This window comes from Colletotrichum higginsianum, chromosome 9, assembly GCF_001672515.1.
Source record: "Colletotrichum higginsianum IMI 349063 chromosome 9, whole genome shotgun sequence".
Classification (NCBI taxonomy): domain Eukaryota; kingdom Fungi; phylum Ascomycota; class Sordariomycetes; order Glomerellales; family Glomerellaceae; genus Colletotrichum; species Colletotrichum higginsianum.
This window is the reverse complement of record NC_030961.1, coordinates 678,893-692,802: the sequence shown is the minus strand read 5'-3', so window position 1 is coordinate 692,802 and position 13,910 is coordinate 678,893. Positions and strand designations below refer to the sequence as shown.

At 56.3% G+C, this 13,910-nt stretch overlaps 6 protein-coding genes across 6 annotated transcripts; 4 read left to right on the top strand and 2 right to left on the bottom strand.

Moving 5' to 3' along the window:
* Window positions 1-494: 494 nt before the first annotated feature.
* CH63R_12456 (GNAT family protein) lies at window positions 495-1,257 on the top strand (the record flags this gene model as incomplete). The annotated part of the gene is made up of 2 exons (XM_018307430.1): window positions 495-939; window positions 1,007-1,257. 2 exons carry the CDS (start codon window positions 495-497, stop codon window positions 1,255-1,257), a joined length of 696 nt encoding a protein of 231 aa, XP_018151847.1.
* Window positions 1,258-1,503: 246 nt separating this feature from the next.
* CH63R_12455 (Major facilitator superfamily transporter) lies at window positions 1,504-2,301 on the bottom strand (the record flags this gene model as incomplete). The annotated part of the gene is made up of 1 exon (XM_018307429.1): window positions 1,504-2,301. The coding sequence occupies one exon, from the start codon at window positions 2,299-2,301 to the stop codon at window positions 1,504-1,506; it is 798 nt and encodes a 265-aa protein (XP_018151846.1).
* A 2,415-nt stretch (window positions 2,302-4,716) lies between these two features.
* Window positions 4,717-5,823, top strand: CH63R_12454 (Transcription factor; the record flags this gene model as incomplete). Its single annotated transcript, XM_018307428.1, has 1 exon — window positions 4,717-5,823. The coding sequence occupies one exon, from the start codon at window positions 4,717-4,719 to the stop codon at window positions 5,821-5,823; it is 1,107 nt and encodes a 368-aa protein (XP_018151845.1).
* A 565-nt stretch (window positions 5,824-6,388) lies between these two features.
* On the bottom strand, window positions 6,389-7,614 carry CH63R_12453 (uncharacterized protein; the record flags this gene model as incomplete). Its single annotated transcript, XM_018307427.1, has 3 exons — window positions 6,389-7,017; window positions 7,077-7,162; window positions 7,418-7,614. The coding sequence occupies 3 exons, from the start codon at window positions 7,612-7,614 to the stop codon at window positions 6,389-6,391; spliced, it is 912 nt and encodes a 303-aa protein (XP_018151844.1).
* Window positions 7,615-7,830: 216 nt separating this feature from the next.
* Window positions 7,831-9,675, top strand: CH63R_12452 (Sucrose transporter; the record flags this gene model as incomplete). Its single annotated transcript, XM_018307426.1, has 3 exons — window positions 7,831-7,923; window positions 8,028-8,928; window positions 9,038-9,675. 3 exons carry the CDS (start codon window positions 7,831-7,833, stop codon window positions 9,673-9,675), a joined length of 1,632 nt encoding a protein of 543 aa, XP_018151843.1.
* Window positions 9,676-11,770: 2,095 nt separating this feature from the next.
* CH63R_12451 (Phosphate-repressible na+ phosphate cotransporter) lies at window positions 11,771-13,744 on the top strand (the record flags this gene model as incomplete). Its single annotated transcript, XM_018307425.1, has 3 exons — window positions 11,771-11,849; window positions 11,933-12,451; window positions 12,537-13,744. 3 exons carry the CDS (start codon window positions 11,771-11,773, stop codon window positions 13,742-13,744), a joined length of 1,806 nt encoding a protein of 601 aa, XP_018151842.1.
* Between the last annotated feature and the right edge of the window lie 166 nt (window positions 13,745-13,910).

The window sequence follows — 13,910 nt, the reverse complement described above, 5'->3', positions numbered from 1 at the left end:
CGATGGGACTTTGTATCGTCAGCAACACTTCGATAACCACTTGGTGTTAACTCACAATTAGATCCGCTGGTTTTCACTCTGGCTGAAAAGATGTTCTGCCAATCTGAGGCTCGAGCTTGTACACTAGCATAGAGAGTTGGACGTCGGCAAAGTCTCAGATTGTTGATGGACTTCGCTCTCTCTTTGGCCGAGTCTTTCTGTTAAGTATAAGCGATGCCTGAAGATTATTGAAGGGAACAGGGTTTCTATATGGTCCGGTTTTGGCAACTTTCGGAACGTGGGTTCGTTAAACTTTCGGAGATCTAACTACCAGGCTAGCATGACTAAGTGGGAATTGGATGCCCGAAAATGAATCAGTCTTCAATGCGCCGTCGGCGTCCGCACGCGCCGCTCATATATTTCTCGGTCAGTCCGGTCAGGGGGGCCCGTTTTGGTTGCCCTTTGAACATCTCTTTACTGACTATCTCGGCACGGAAGCTTGGCACACGGAAACCATGAACATCAAACTCGAAAAGGTGTCTCCTGAAGACGCCGCTGGCTTGTCGCAGGTCATGATGCGGGCCTTTTACCGCGACCCGCACTGGCGGCTGCTGTGGGGAAATATGACCCTGGAGGACATCATCTTGTCTTGTGAAAATAGACTCCCGAGAAACTTGGTGAAGGGAAGGGAATCCCGGCGCCATCGCAAGGCCGTCGATGCGGTCACTGGGGAGGTGGTTGGGTATGCTCGATGGGTTCTCCCCGAAGGTCAAGAGGATCTGTGGAAGGATGCTCAGGTCGCGGAACCCTCAGCTCAGCAGGCGGCCCAGTATGAAGCCCGCTACAGCGCATACGTGGTCGATGGGAAGATCAAGGGGCTGAAGAACGAGATCACGGAGAGCCTCAGTCCTCTGTTGGAGAAGACGGAGGAGGACATTTTGAAAACGGGAAAGTTTCTCAGTAAGTCGGCAATACTCTGCGTGCTTGGAAAACTGCCTAGGGACTCTCGCTGACAGGTACACCCCAGCGCTCGACTACATTGCGGTGCTTCCCGATCGGCAACAGCAAGGGATCGGGTCGATCTTGGTCGAAGACGGGCTCAGGGTTGCAGAGAAGGCGGGTCTGCGGGTGTATGTGATGTCGACGCAGACTGGGTTGAAACTCTATCAGGGTCACGGGTTTATCATTGTGAGGACCGTTGAACAGGACAATTCCCAATGGGGGTCGACTGAGCCGCACGTCAATCACTTCCTTGTGAAAGAGAAAACCTCCACCTGAGATAGTTCTCCCCTGTCATCAACTCCAGAAACTTACACCGGAGTTCATTATGTATGATCAATCTAACTGAGTCATCGATGCGCACGAGATCGAGCTTTTAAAGCTTAACTTGGATTTCACTTCTGATGTCATGCTCATAGCCCTGAAGATACATAAGCTTTCAAAAGACACGAGGGATAATGACCGAGGCAAAAGCGGGGGGTTTTCTTATGCGCCGACGCCAAAGAGTAGATTGAGATGACGTCTTCAACAAGCCGGGAACGAGATCTCTACTCTAGTTACAATCGCATCTAACGGGACACTGGTGTTTGCCAGTGCAGTTGAGCAATGCTCCGTATGATGGTACGTCGCCAACGTCCCTTCCATCTTCCAGCCCCTTTCGATCGACCTGTGCATCTGCTTCCAGGAATATATGCAGTGCGTGATGTGGAACCGTCGTGAAGTCCAGAGCGATCCGGGCGAGTCTCCGATGGCTTCCGGGCCTGCCAGCAGCGTCTTTTGGCTGTCCGGGACGTCTCTAAGGTCGTAGACAGGTGCGTCGCTTGTGTAGAATTCCCACGGGTCAAGTTCCATGAACTCGGCGTTAAGCTCCTGGTCGAAGCAATCCCGAGGTAGCCACGCCGCCGACATCAGATCGAAGACACAGTTCATGCTGCGTGCCTCTGCCGGGGAATTGCCACACCGGAATTCCGACCCAGCTTTGAAAGCTCCCGGGGAGGTCTGTAGGAGTGACGGTGCGGCAACGGCTGCAGTCTGGTTTGGGAGGGAGGCTGCCATCGTTTGCAAGATCGGCCAGATGACGATCACCCCGACACTGACACCGAGGGCGAGGAGGGCGGGTATTATGAAAGTGGCTGCGATGGCGAGCACGGCGTACGTGAGGTATTCTCGGCGTCGCTTGCGGTTCGGTGCGGCGTACCAGCAGCAGGACGATGATTCAGACCCGTCTGCTCTAGGATGATGAAAGTCGCCGTTCACGTCCCCAGGTGAGTACTGTGGCTGTGACTCGGCCGAGGTCTTCTTGTTGTGTAAGAAATCAGCCATGGCGGTCGTATCAGGTGCGGCTGCGAATTCCGCGGGTCTCCGGACACGAAATTAATGAAGGCAAAACGGCCGAGGGGTCTTATCCAGTGGCAAAAAACCTGACGTGATTCCGGCAGGATTTATAGATTGTCCTGCAAGTCGTGACTCAGTTGGACATCAGGCTTGTTGGTAACTTATCAAGGCGGTAGGTACAGCAGACATCCACTGCTGGTTGAATTTGGTGGAAGAAGTTGAATTTTCTTTTTTTGGCCGAAGCGTCAGCCCCGTGGTTGGGGCCCATCAAGTTCAAGCGATACTAGGTTGCAGTTTTGTATCAACTGATTAATGTTGCAGTCCGGTAAGCCGTGTGGTCGGTCACTCATCCCTAGTTTGCGGATTTCGGACATCGCCTTCAATTGCGAGACGGCGCCGAAAGTTTCTAGAGCGGGTAGCCGGCGGCCAGAGCCAGCATCAATCAACACGAAAGCGGAACTCTGGCATTTGGCAGAGTCCCGGGCCGGTTCTAACTCTGAATACTGCCTCGGGTGGTGCCAAGAGACTTCCGAAAAGTCCAGAGACTCAACCCACCTTTACTCCACCTGTACTCTGCAACACAGAAGGGGGACATCGGCCAGTTTTCATTGGTAACATCTAGGCCCCTTTATGGCTTCACCCCTCACAGGGGTTTTTCGGAGGCGGTCCATTACCACCCGAGCGGATGGATAGTCGTAACGGGTAGTCAAATTCAAGCTTCCCGAAGGGCGTGATCGGTGCGGGACCAGTCCGATTATGGGCCACAAGTCCACAGGTGGTTTACGACCGCGGGAACCCGAATCCGACACGCTGGGCTCAATATAATCAGCTGAACTTGAGTGTTAGAGGGGATCATCGCATCTTTCTAAACCTAGTTGAAGGAACGTACTAAGGGAGGGATGACCTTGATGCAGAAACCCGATTTTTGCCTGGTTTCCTAAACATTTTGAGATGGCTAGGCCAAAGATCAGGATAAGGGCCTGGGAGACAAGAGTACCTGGCGCCAGCTGGTCGGCTTGGGCTAACAGATGCTGATAAGGGCTGGCAAGGGCTGAGAGCTAAACAGGCAGAATCTACAGGGTTATGTGGGTAAGTTTCATGCCCCTTGACACATCGTACTACCCATACAACTTTATGAGTTGTGGAGTCACACATAGTACACCCTCCATTCTTTTCTCTTTCTGAAAGACCAGAAGTACTGCGAATACTTGGCTGAACCATAATAAGTAGGGGGGGTGGCTAGAAATAGCTTGAGCAAGGGTATATAACCTCGGCCGGATACCACCGTAGAAGGGCGGATACAACAGTAACAAGGATAGACTCAAAGGAAAACCAAAGTCACCCATACGATGTAGGCTTTTCCTCTGGTCCTCCATTATTAACTAGACTGGTCGGCAATCACAGTCTTGGAGAAAGCTTAACTGGTGACACAGCCCTCCCAACGGCCGTTCCGGGCTGATAGGGCTAACAGGCTGCGCGACTGCTGGTTTGAAGGCCGTGGCAGTACTGAGTGGCTTTAGGTGACGCTGAGCTTAGTGGCCAGCGTAGACTGCTGACTTACACGTCTTGACTTACACGTCTGATGGGAAGCAAGGAGCATGTTTGCCGCGGTCGATGGGATGAACTCAGAAACTTTTGGGCCTACACTTGTGGACAGCTGGCAGCTACTGTTCACACTCAAGGCATGTGACCACTGGATACCTTAGGGAGTGTAACGCAGTAAGTTTACCCGGTGCGGCTGGACCTTGTTTGGATCCACAGTAGCCGCACGGCAACTGTAGCCTATTCCCTCGGGTGCTACCCATCACAACACCCCTCCCCCCACCCCCCACAGCTTATTAATTCAGATATCAAGGCTTTTTGAACCTTGTCATCAGGTAGGTGCATTTCGCCTCAATCTAGGTGGCTGCAGGCTGCTCCAAATCCTAAAGTTCAGAAATTTGCAGTCTGACTCAAGCTTACATCTTTTGCCTGCATCTTAACCCATTCAGCACATACAGGTAGGCTCATAGATACGGTAAGTGACGCAATGGTAAACCCACAACCGATGCACAGCAAATATGGCTTATACTAAGTATCCATACCCATAACGACATACCAATGAAAAACCATCCGATTCGGGATACACGTACAAATTTGGAATAGGTATTTTTCGAACTCCTGAGAAGTGGAGTCCTAATGCACTTGGTGGGATACTGACTCGTCCTGAAATGCTCCCTGCGAAGCTCTGCGGATTTTAGCCGCATCCGTTGTGCTGAACCGTCTCGTGAAGCGATATAAGAGTAGAGCTGGCGGCTTGTTACTTTTCAGATCTGGTTTTAGTGGAACCACATCGTCGCGCTCATTAAACCTTTTTCTAGAATTTACTCTCTTCTTTAGATTGCGTCGTTGCAACCCTTCCCGATGGACGAAACAGCGAGACCAATCGCCTCCTCCGAGCAAAGCCAGCTGGCCTGTGACCAGTGCTACAGATGCAAGCTGAAATGCACCAGAGAAAAGCCCTCCTGTCAGCGCTGTATGTCGAGCGGCAGGTCTTGTTCCTACAGCTTGGGGCTGTGGAAAGGGCGGCCCAAGGGCACGTCAAAACGAACACAAATCTCGCAGAGCAACAGGCAGAGCCCTACACCCTCGCCCAGCAGCCTTCAGCAGCCTGGAGAGAAAGGTCACTCGGAGACCTTGGGAGGCTACATCCTTCGACACTGTGACTATATTGGCCAAGTACTCTCGCCGTCACATAGCGACACGGCATACTTGAGCGTGTTGCCGTCCGGGGCTGATACTGATAGCGGCCTGTGGGGTACACCACCAGAGCTATGGGATGGCATCTCGACCGTCTGCTCCTCCTCGCTCGATCCCGAGCCCCATTCACTCGACTTCCAGCCCAACGACGAAGAAAAGATGTCGTGGGCGTCCACCCTCGACGAGAAAGAGGCCAGTAAGCGACGAAGCGATGACATCTCGTCTTCAGGCCACCACGGTGACGATCTCGCTTCCGGTATCACAGCAAAGGGAGACCAAACCCGAGCGTTGGGTTCATACCTCCCTGCAAGCTCGCCCTGCAGCTGCTTGTCCTCGGTGGCGGCATCATTGGAGGCGTTGTCGCAGCTGTCGGACTCTCACCCGCCGTCCTCCACGCTTAGAACAGTTGACTCAAGCCTGAAAGTGTGTGAACGAATGATCGCTTGCTCCCGTTGCAGCAGGCGATGGGGGACCGCGTGGTGCTTTATCACCCTTTCCGAGTTGACAGCACAGCTCGAGCGTCTGTTACCATCAATGCGTAACGCGCCTAGCGAGACGAGGGGTGAAGTATCTCCATCATCACATTCTGAATTCTTCGGTGCAATGGACGTGGAGGTTGGACGGCAGTATGCTCTTAGAGGTATTATGCTCTTGGCCGGCTTAGAAGTAATGCCCTCCTACGGGCAAAAGTCCGCCACGATGCCCAATTTGGGTCCGACTAGAGATATGCTTGCCTACCTGAAGACAACGTTAACATCTATCATAAGTTGAGAGCATAATAGAGTGGGAGGAATGGAGATAAGAACATGAGTTTTTATTAGTATATGTAAAATAGAATCAATTAGGAAATAATGTTTCAATGGGCTCAAAAGCGGCAAGCATCTGCGTGAACCTGGCTTTTGCAGCCCTCAACCTCTCATTCGTCTGAGATTAGGCACACTGAAAGGGACGTGTTTAGTTGTATGTTGCTCTTTTGTAGTTTCTAGACATTGAAGTTGCCGAGCTTCTGGAGCTCTGGGGCACTAGAGCCTTCTTGGAAGACACCTCAAGCGTGAATGATGAATACCACATCTGCTGCACGACAACTGTGGATCCCTTTTGCGCTATCATCGCACATGTGTAGAGATGCTGGAGACTGGCGCTGATGGAGTGAACGCTCATGTAGCACAGACAGAGTCGGGCAAGAACAAGTCTATTTTTCAATGAAGTGACTAGAAGAACTCTTGCCAGAGACTTTGCTAGCTTGTCTGTTCCTACTAAGCTCAGTGGCACACATTGTGTGCAAATTGTAAAGTCCTCTACTAAGCTAAAGTGTAGGAAAGATCCTGTCAGCCCTTTAGTCGACCTTGAGCTTCTCAGGCTCGCGCTTGTCGACCTTGAGCTTCTCGGGCTCGCGCTTGTCGACCTTGAGCTTCTCGGGCTCGCGCTTGTCAACCTTGAGCTTCTCGGGCTCGCGCTTGTCAACCTTGAGCTTCTCAGGCTCACGCTTATCAACCTTGAGCTTCTCACGCTTATCGACCTTGAGCTTCTCGGGCTCGCGCTTGTCAACCTTGAGCTTCTCAGGCTCGCGCTTATCAACCTTGAGCTTCTCACGCTTATCGACCTTGAGCTTCTCGGGCTCGCGCTTGTCAACCTTGAGCTTCTCAGGCTCACGCTTATCGACCTTCAACTTCTCACGCTTGTCGACCTTGAGCTTCTCGGGCTCGCGCTTGTCGACCTTGAGCTTCTCAGGCTCACGCTTGTCGACCTTCAACTTCTCACGCTTGTCGACCTTGAGCTTCTCGGGCTCGCGCTTGTCGACCTTCAACTTCTCGCGCTTGTCGACTTTGAGCTTCTCACGTTTGTCGACCTTGAGCTTCTCGCGCTTGTCAACCTTGAGCTTCTCGGGCTCACGCTTGTCGACCTTGAGCTTCTCGGGCTCACGAGCCTTGAGGCCAGACAAACCATTCGGGTTCAACGGCGTGTCTGACGTCAGGCCATGTCAGTATTAGATGAAGTGAAGATCCCGCCGGAGCTAGACTCACCTGGTTTAAAGGGGAGCGCGGAAACCACTGCGGTGCCGACGAGGAGCAGATTGAGGAACTTCACTTTCAAAGTTGGGTGCAAGTTGCTGGAAAGGTCTCCAAGAAGTTTTGTTGTGTGAACAGATGGTTGTCAAGTGTTGAGGGTGTTGTGTGAGTGATGAGAGAGAAATGATGGCTTGAGAAGGCGACAAGACAGGTATTTTATGCAGACGGTTTGTGACTTGAAAGAGTCGACCAGTTGATGCATCGAACGACTAAGAAGTCTGGGTAGGTCTCTGGGGTGACATTGCCCGACGCTTTGGAAACACCGAGTTCATCCAACACATCTGCTTCTTCCGAACCTCGTAAGGCCCTTTCGATGACCCGAAACGGGGGGCTTCTCGACGAGAAGTCCGGTCCCCCGTGGTGTGAGGAACGACCAATTTCTAGAGTCCGAAACTTTAAAGTTGCATCGTATAGTGCCCGACTCGCGGACTCGGTTGAGTCGTTCAGGCCAAGTGGAGATTTCGGATGTCAGGTTCGCAGTAGAGCGATGCATGTCCGAAAGTTACTATCCATCGCCCATGACACGACCAGGACGTGAAAACATGCCAACCGCAAACCTCGGGGTCCTCCAAGTCTCAAGACTTTCCGAAAATCCAATCCGCATGGTGTATGTAGCTGATCGAATCTCTATATAACGCTCCCTAATGAACCCCCCAAGTCATCTTCGCTTGTCTTGGGCCAATCGACAACTTCCATTACATTCGCTGCCATGTCATCTTCCAAGCTACTCGGCGGCACCGACACAGACTCGGGCTCATCCAGATGTAGCCAGTCAAGCGATGTTGATCTCGTCTTGGAAGAGGTGAAGGAGGAGAGCCACGGCAAGCCTCTTAGCACCTGGATGATCATGGCATTAACGTGCCCCAACTTCGGCCTGCAGGCCGCTTGGTTGCTGCTCATGTCCAGTGGAACGGCAAGATTCCACCCTCCGTTCGCCCAACGAAGAAATTCACAACGCTGACTTGGAACCCTCAGCCACACCTACACTCGCTCGGCATCTCGGACGCCGTGACCGCGCTGGTCTGGCTCACGGGTCCCCTGTTCGGCGCCTTCGTCCAGCCCGTCCTGGGCAGGCTCAGCGACAGGTCGCGGCACCCCTGGGGTCTGAGGAAACCCTTCATTCTCTGCGGCGCCTCCTGCGTCGCCGCCTGCCTCCTCGCCCTGGCCTGTACCGAAGACCTGACGGGCGACCACGTCGGCGTCGGCACGCGGCCCAAGATGGCGTACGGGATGATGAAGAAGGCCGAGCGTTCGCATCTGCTCACCCAGGGCCTCGCCGTCTTGTGGGTGTGCGTCATGACGTTCGCCATCCAGGCCTTCCAGATGGGCGTGCGCGCCCTCGTCGTCGACGCCTGCCCGCCGGCCCAGCAGGTGCGCGCGAGCGCCTGGAGCACGAGGTGGAACGGGCTGGGCAGCGTGTGCCTGGCGCTCGTGGGCTACGCGGACGCGCGCTGGACGCTGTTCGGCGTCGAGGGCAGCGCCAGGATCAAGACGCTGGCGGCGCTGGTGGCGGTGTCCATTGCCGCCACGGTGTCGTTGATGTGCTATGTCGTCCCGGATAAGCCGCGCGATCAGGGCCCGGTCGAGGAGGAGAAGAGGGAGGAGGAGGACGACGACGAAGAAGATGAGGAACAGACGCTCTGGCAGACTTGCCGGTCTGTCTGGTCCCTCCAGCTGTCTCGTCAGAGCTGGGAGAGCCTCCCGCCCATTAGTCTCCAGGTGTGCAAGATACAACTGGTGGCTTGGATGGCCTGGTTCCCCATCACCTACTACTCTTCCACGTATGTCTGTCGTTCCCCTGATTTTCGTGGAAACGTTTACTGACGCCGACGGAAAGTTATATCTACCAGACATGTATGGAGTTTTGCTAACAACCAACACGACGACACGTTGATAACGCTAACCATTGGGGCTAGTTGTGATATCCGACCGCGTTCATCTCGGCACCCGTGACGACGGAGCCTTCGAGCTCGGCCAGTCCGACTACCGGCTGATCGAGGTGGCAAGGCTCTGCGGATCCTTCTCCGTGCTCTCCTTCGCCTCGGTGTCCTTCCTGACAAGCCTCTGCCTCCCCGCCGTGACGGGTCACATGGCGGCGCGCCGCCGCCGCCCGAACCGGGCCTGGCATGACGTCGGCGGCATGCCCCTGTCGCGCCTGCTGGTGCACGCGCAGCGCCTCTTGGCCTTCTGCATGTTCCTGACGCTCTTCGCGTGGACGGTGCCGGTGGCCACGGCGATCGTCAGCGTCGCGGGCGTCAGCTGGGCCGTCTCGATGTGGGTGCCCTTCGCGCTCATCAACGCCGAGATCGCCGACATGCGGAACCCGTCGTCGGCGCTGTACGTGCCGGGCGAGCAGGCCGGCTGGATCCTCGGGATGCACAACATGGCCATCTCGCTGCCGCAGCTGGCCTCGGCTCTTGTGTGCTCTGTGCTCTTCAAGGTCTTTGAGAGCTTCAGGGTGCTGGACGGTGTTGCCTGGGCTTTCCGCTTGTCTGGGGTTGCGATGCTAGTTTCTTCGAGGTATTCAGGCAAGCTTGAGTCGATGGGTGTGTAAATAGATAATGCTAGGATTTGCCCGTCATTTACAGAGGTTCCAGCAAAGGAAATAGAGTTACCAGGTTCACACTACACGTATTGATTGCATCGACTGAGAGACATGAAATCAGGAGCAGTCAAAAAAGAAGGAAGTCCATATGCCGCGAAGTGATTTGCATATTGTTCTCCTACAGGCATCATCACCCTCTTTTTCGGGAAAAAACACACCAAAGTCTCTCCCTAGCCTCACCCTTCGCAGGTCCTCTGTGTTTACTGTGACTATTCCGTTGGAGAGGTGTATTCTACCCTAGGGAGAGTTTGTTGTGTCATGTTTGCACTTTAACTAACGAGTATACCCGGTCTTATCACAGACAGACAACCAACCTTGCCTGTTTCGTTCATGGTGTCAAAGAAGCCAAAAACAGCCAATTAGTCCAGGCGGCTTGTCCCGTCATACCACGGCCACGGCGTCAGGCACCGGCGACCGGTTCCCGTCATGGAGCGTGGGGGGGGGGGGGGGCGCCTCCACATGACCGAGTCAGCCACCACGTGTCGAAGATGATTAGCCTGGACAAGCTCCATGGTCTGACATTTTAGGGTGTGGGATATCTCGGGACAGTCATTAAGTTGCACGCTTGGCAGCGTTTTGGGGGCGGCGGGCGGGCTGTTCGGGACGCCTTGGCCTCACAGCCTGCTAGATGAATGGCCTCGCCTGCCCGGGTATGATGGGGGTGAGTTCCAATCTCTCAAGTCTGGCGTCCTGGCCTAAGAGACCGGGCAGGGAGGTGTTCCTGGGATTTTCCATGGCGTCCTTGTCCGTCCCGTTCGGCCTGGCAGATACGACAAGGAAAACACCTCGCTCGACCTGCACTCGAGTTGCAACTGGACGCACTCTGGGCAACACGTCAAGAGTGCTCGATCAGAGCCAGCAACAGGGGGAGTAGAATCAGAGAGGGCAGTCTGTTTTCTCAACCGAGAAACGCCACCAAGTGACCGAACCTGGCCTGCATGGCCCCTTGTCTTGGCGTCTTCTCGCCGTTGAACATCGTGCTCGAATCCCGGCCCCGGATTGGCTGCGATGTCCACTCCAACCTCGCAAGGGGGGTTGAGTATCTATCCCTCGTCCACATCGTCCGTCAGCTTTACACAACGCGGGGGGAGGGGGAGATGGGGCCACAGTTAATTTCTCTGCCGTGCCTTTTGCATCATCTGATTTTCCCAAATTCGATACCGAGACGTTATGCTATTGCTGTCGTTGAAGACGCCTTCTTTCGCCCGGAAACCATGTAAGCTGCCTCGTACGCCCGTGGAGAGAGGAGGAGGAGGAGGAGGAGGAGGAGGAGGGCATGGGGGCGGCATGGAAAGCAGTGCTTGAGGGCTGAACATGCCCCCGTTGCTTCCGAGGACACCCACTCACCCACCAACGTCAACGACATCAAGAGCTAGCTGCCCAAGAGTCTCGTCCGCCCTGTCATCGGCTCCGTACCTACCTCGTGCTCGAAGCGTGATATGAACAGGACCCGCCATGGCCCAGTTCCAGCTGAGCCTCCAAGACCCGGGGCAACCTGACATGTCCCTTCACCTCACCGAGCCCTATGCTTGGGTCGGGAGGTAAAACAACGAGTTCCTGGCTCCTCATGAGGCGATGCACGGGGGAGGGAGCCTCTTGTTGATTCCACGGAGCCAGTCCCAGTTCGAACTCGGCTTACGGCTTCGGGCACAGCAGGCTGACTGGAGTCCATACATGATATAACCGATGCCTTTCCCCCCTTTTAAACCCCCGGAGCGTCTGTTTATCACGCAACTCCATCCATCGACATCCCCGTGCCGTAGATCCTGTCATCGTTGTCTCAAAGCCCCCCTCTCCATTTAGGAGCCAATACATCACTCGACCCGCGGCTCAGACAGACCTTGCAGAGCATACAACATGGGGGCGAATTGAACAACCCCCCCCCCGCTCCTCCGAGCGCCATGTCGGCCGGACTGGTGGTCCCCGTCCCCGAAGATCCCGGACCCGACGACGACAGCCCGACCGAACATCAAGAAAGACCGAAAACCCGTCAAACCCCCGTCACCTCCTCCGTTCGACGCCGCCGAGCCCGGCCGAGCCCACGATGGCCGCCGCGCTGCACCAATATGACTACATCTTCGCCATCACCGCCATCTTCGCGTTCCTCGACGCGTGGAACATTGGTGAGTGGCCGAGAATACGTCCCCATCTGCCCAGGAATCCTCCCCCGACTAACATGCTTTCTCTCCGTCCTCCCCTCCCCAAGGCGCCAATGACGTCGCAAACTCCTTCGCGACTTCTGTCTCCTCCCGCTCCCTCACCATGAAGCAGGCCATGGCCGTCGCCGCCGTCGCCGAGTTCTCCGGCGCCGTCTCCGTCGGCTCCCGCGTCACCGACACCCTGCGCACCGCCATCGTCGACCCGCACCTCTACGACGCCGAGCCCGCCGTCCTGCTCCTCGTCATGACCTGCGCCGTCTTCGGCTCCTCCGTCTTCCTCACCCTCGCCACCGCCCACGGCCTGCCCGTCAGCACCACCCACTCCATCGTCGGCGGCCTCGTCGGCGCCGCCACCGCCTCCGTCGGCATCCGCAACGTCAGCTGGGGATGGAATGGGGTGTCGCAGGTCTTCGCCGCCTGGATCGTCGCCCCGGGCCTGTCGGGCGCCCTGGGCGCCCTGCTGTTCCTGGGCACGAAGAGGTTCGTGCTGACGAGGACCAACGCCGTGAGGAACGCCTTCTTGACGATCCCCTTCTACACGTTTCTCACCTTTGGCGCTCTGACGAGTGAGTCTCCTTCAACGACCCTGACTCCTAGAGCCAACCCTTGAGAACACCCCCCTCCCCCTTTTCCCCCGCTAACCACCCGCAGTGCTCGTGGCGTGGAAAGGCGTCCAAACGCAGGTCGAGCCCACCACCACGCAGATCCTCGTCGCCGTCTTCTCCGTCGCCGGCGGCGCCACCCTTCTCCAGGCCTTCTTCCTCTTGCCGTACCTGTGGCGCAAGATCGTCGACGAGGACTGGCAGCTCGAGTGGACCATGATGTGGAGGGGCCCCTGGCTGCTCCGTCGCCCGCCGCCCCCACCCCCGCCGCCGGGCGTCCGCAGGGTCGCCATCAAGGACTACTACCGCGGCCACCTCACCGCCGACGAGCTCGCCCACGTTCGCGCGTCCGAGATCCTCCTTGAGTCGATCCAGGGCAGCCAGACCTCGTCGGATCTGTTCAAGGAGGACCAGACCGATGTCTCACTTGGTCCGGCACCGGCACCGGCACCGGCACCGTCCCCATCGGTCCCCGAAACCGAAGCCCCGATCACGTCGGCCATGTCGTCCTCACGCCGTTCTTCCTCCTCCTCAGAGCTAATCCCGCCCCGCCCTGCCGGACCCTGGTCGAGCCTCCCCGTCCTCGGCTGGCGCGTCAACCGCGTCCTCCTCCGCGGCCTCGAGAAGGACGTCATCACCCTCCAACGGCGCAACGCCGTGCTCTCCTGGGACATCGCCGACATGCACGCCCGCGCGCCCCGCTACGACAACCGCGCCGAGTACATGTACAGCGCCCTGCAGATCCTCACCGCCTCGGCCGCCAGCTTCGTCCACGGCGCCAACGACGTCTCCAACAGCGTCGGCCCCTTCGTGACGGCCTACAACACCTGGCGAACGGGGCGCATCGGGACGGACGACGAAGGGAACGGCGACGGCGGCGTGCCCATATGGATCCTCTGCTTCGGCGGCGCCGCCATCGTGCTCGGCCTGCTCACGTACGGCTACCACGTCATGAGGAACCTCGGGAACCGCCTGACGCTCATCAGCCCGTCGAGAGGCTTCTGCATGGAGCTCGCGAGCGCCGTCACCGTCACGATGGCGACCAAGCTGGCGCTGCCCGTGTCGACGACGCAATGCATTGCCGGCGCCACCGTGGGCGTCGGGCTGGCCAACGGCGACTGGAAGTGCATCAACCCGCGACTCGTGGCGTGGATCTATTTCGGGTGGTTTATCACCGTCCCGGTGTCGGGGCTGCTTTCGGGGTCTATGATGGCGTTGATACTCAACGCTCCCCATTGGGAGAGTCATGGCGCATAAGCAGTAACCAATGAGTCCTGGATATGATAACATTGGTGTTGTGAGTCAGGACGGATGTGAGAGTGTTTGGATACGTATAGAAAGATACCCTTTGTTTCGTTATGCTTTAGGATTTGGGAGCAGGCGTTGGGGCAGACAGCGCTTCATTTCATGGGATTCATGAGAA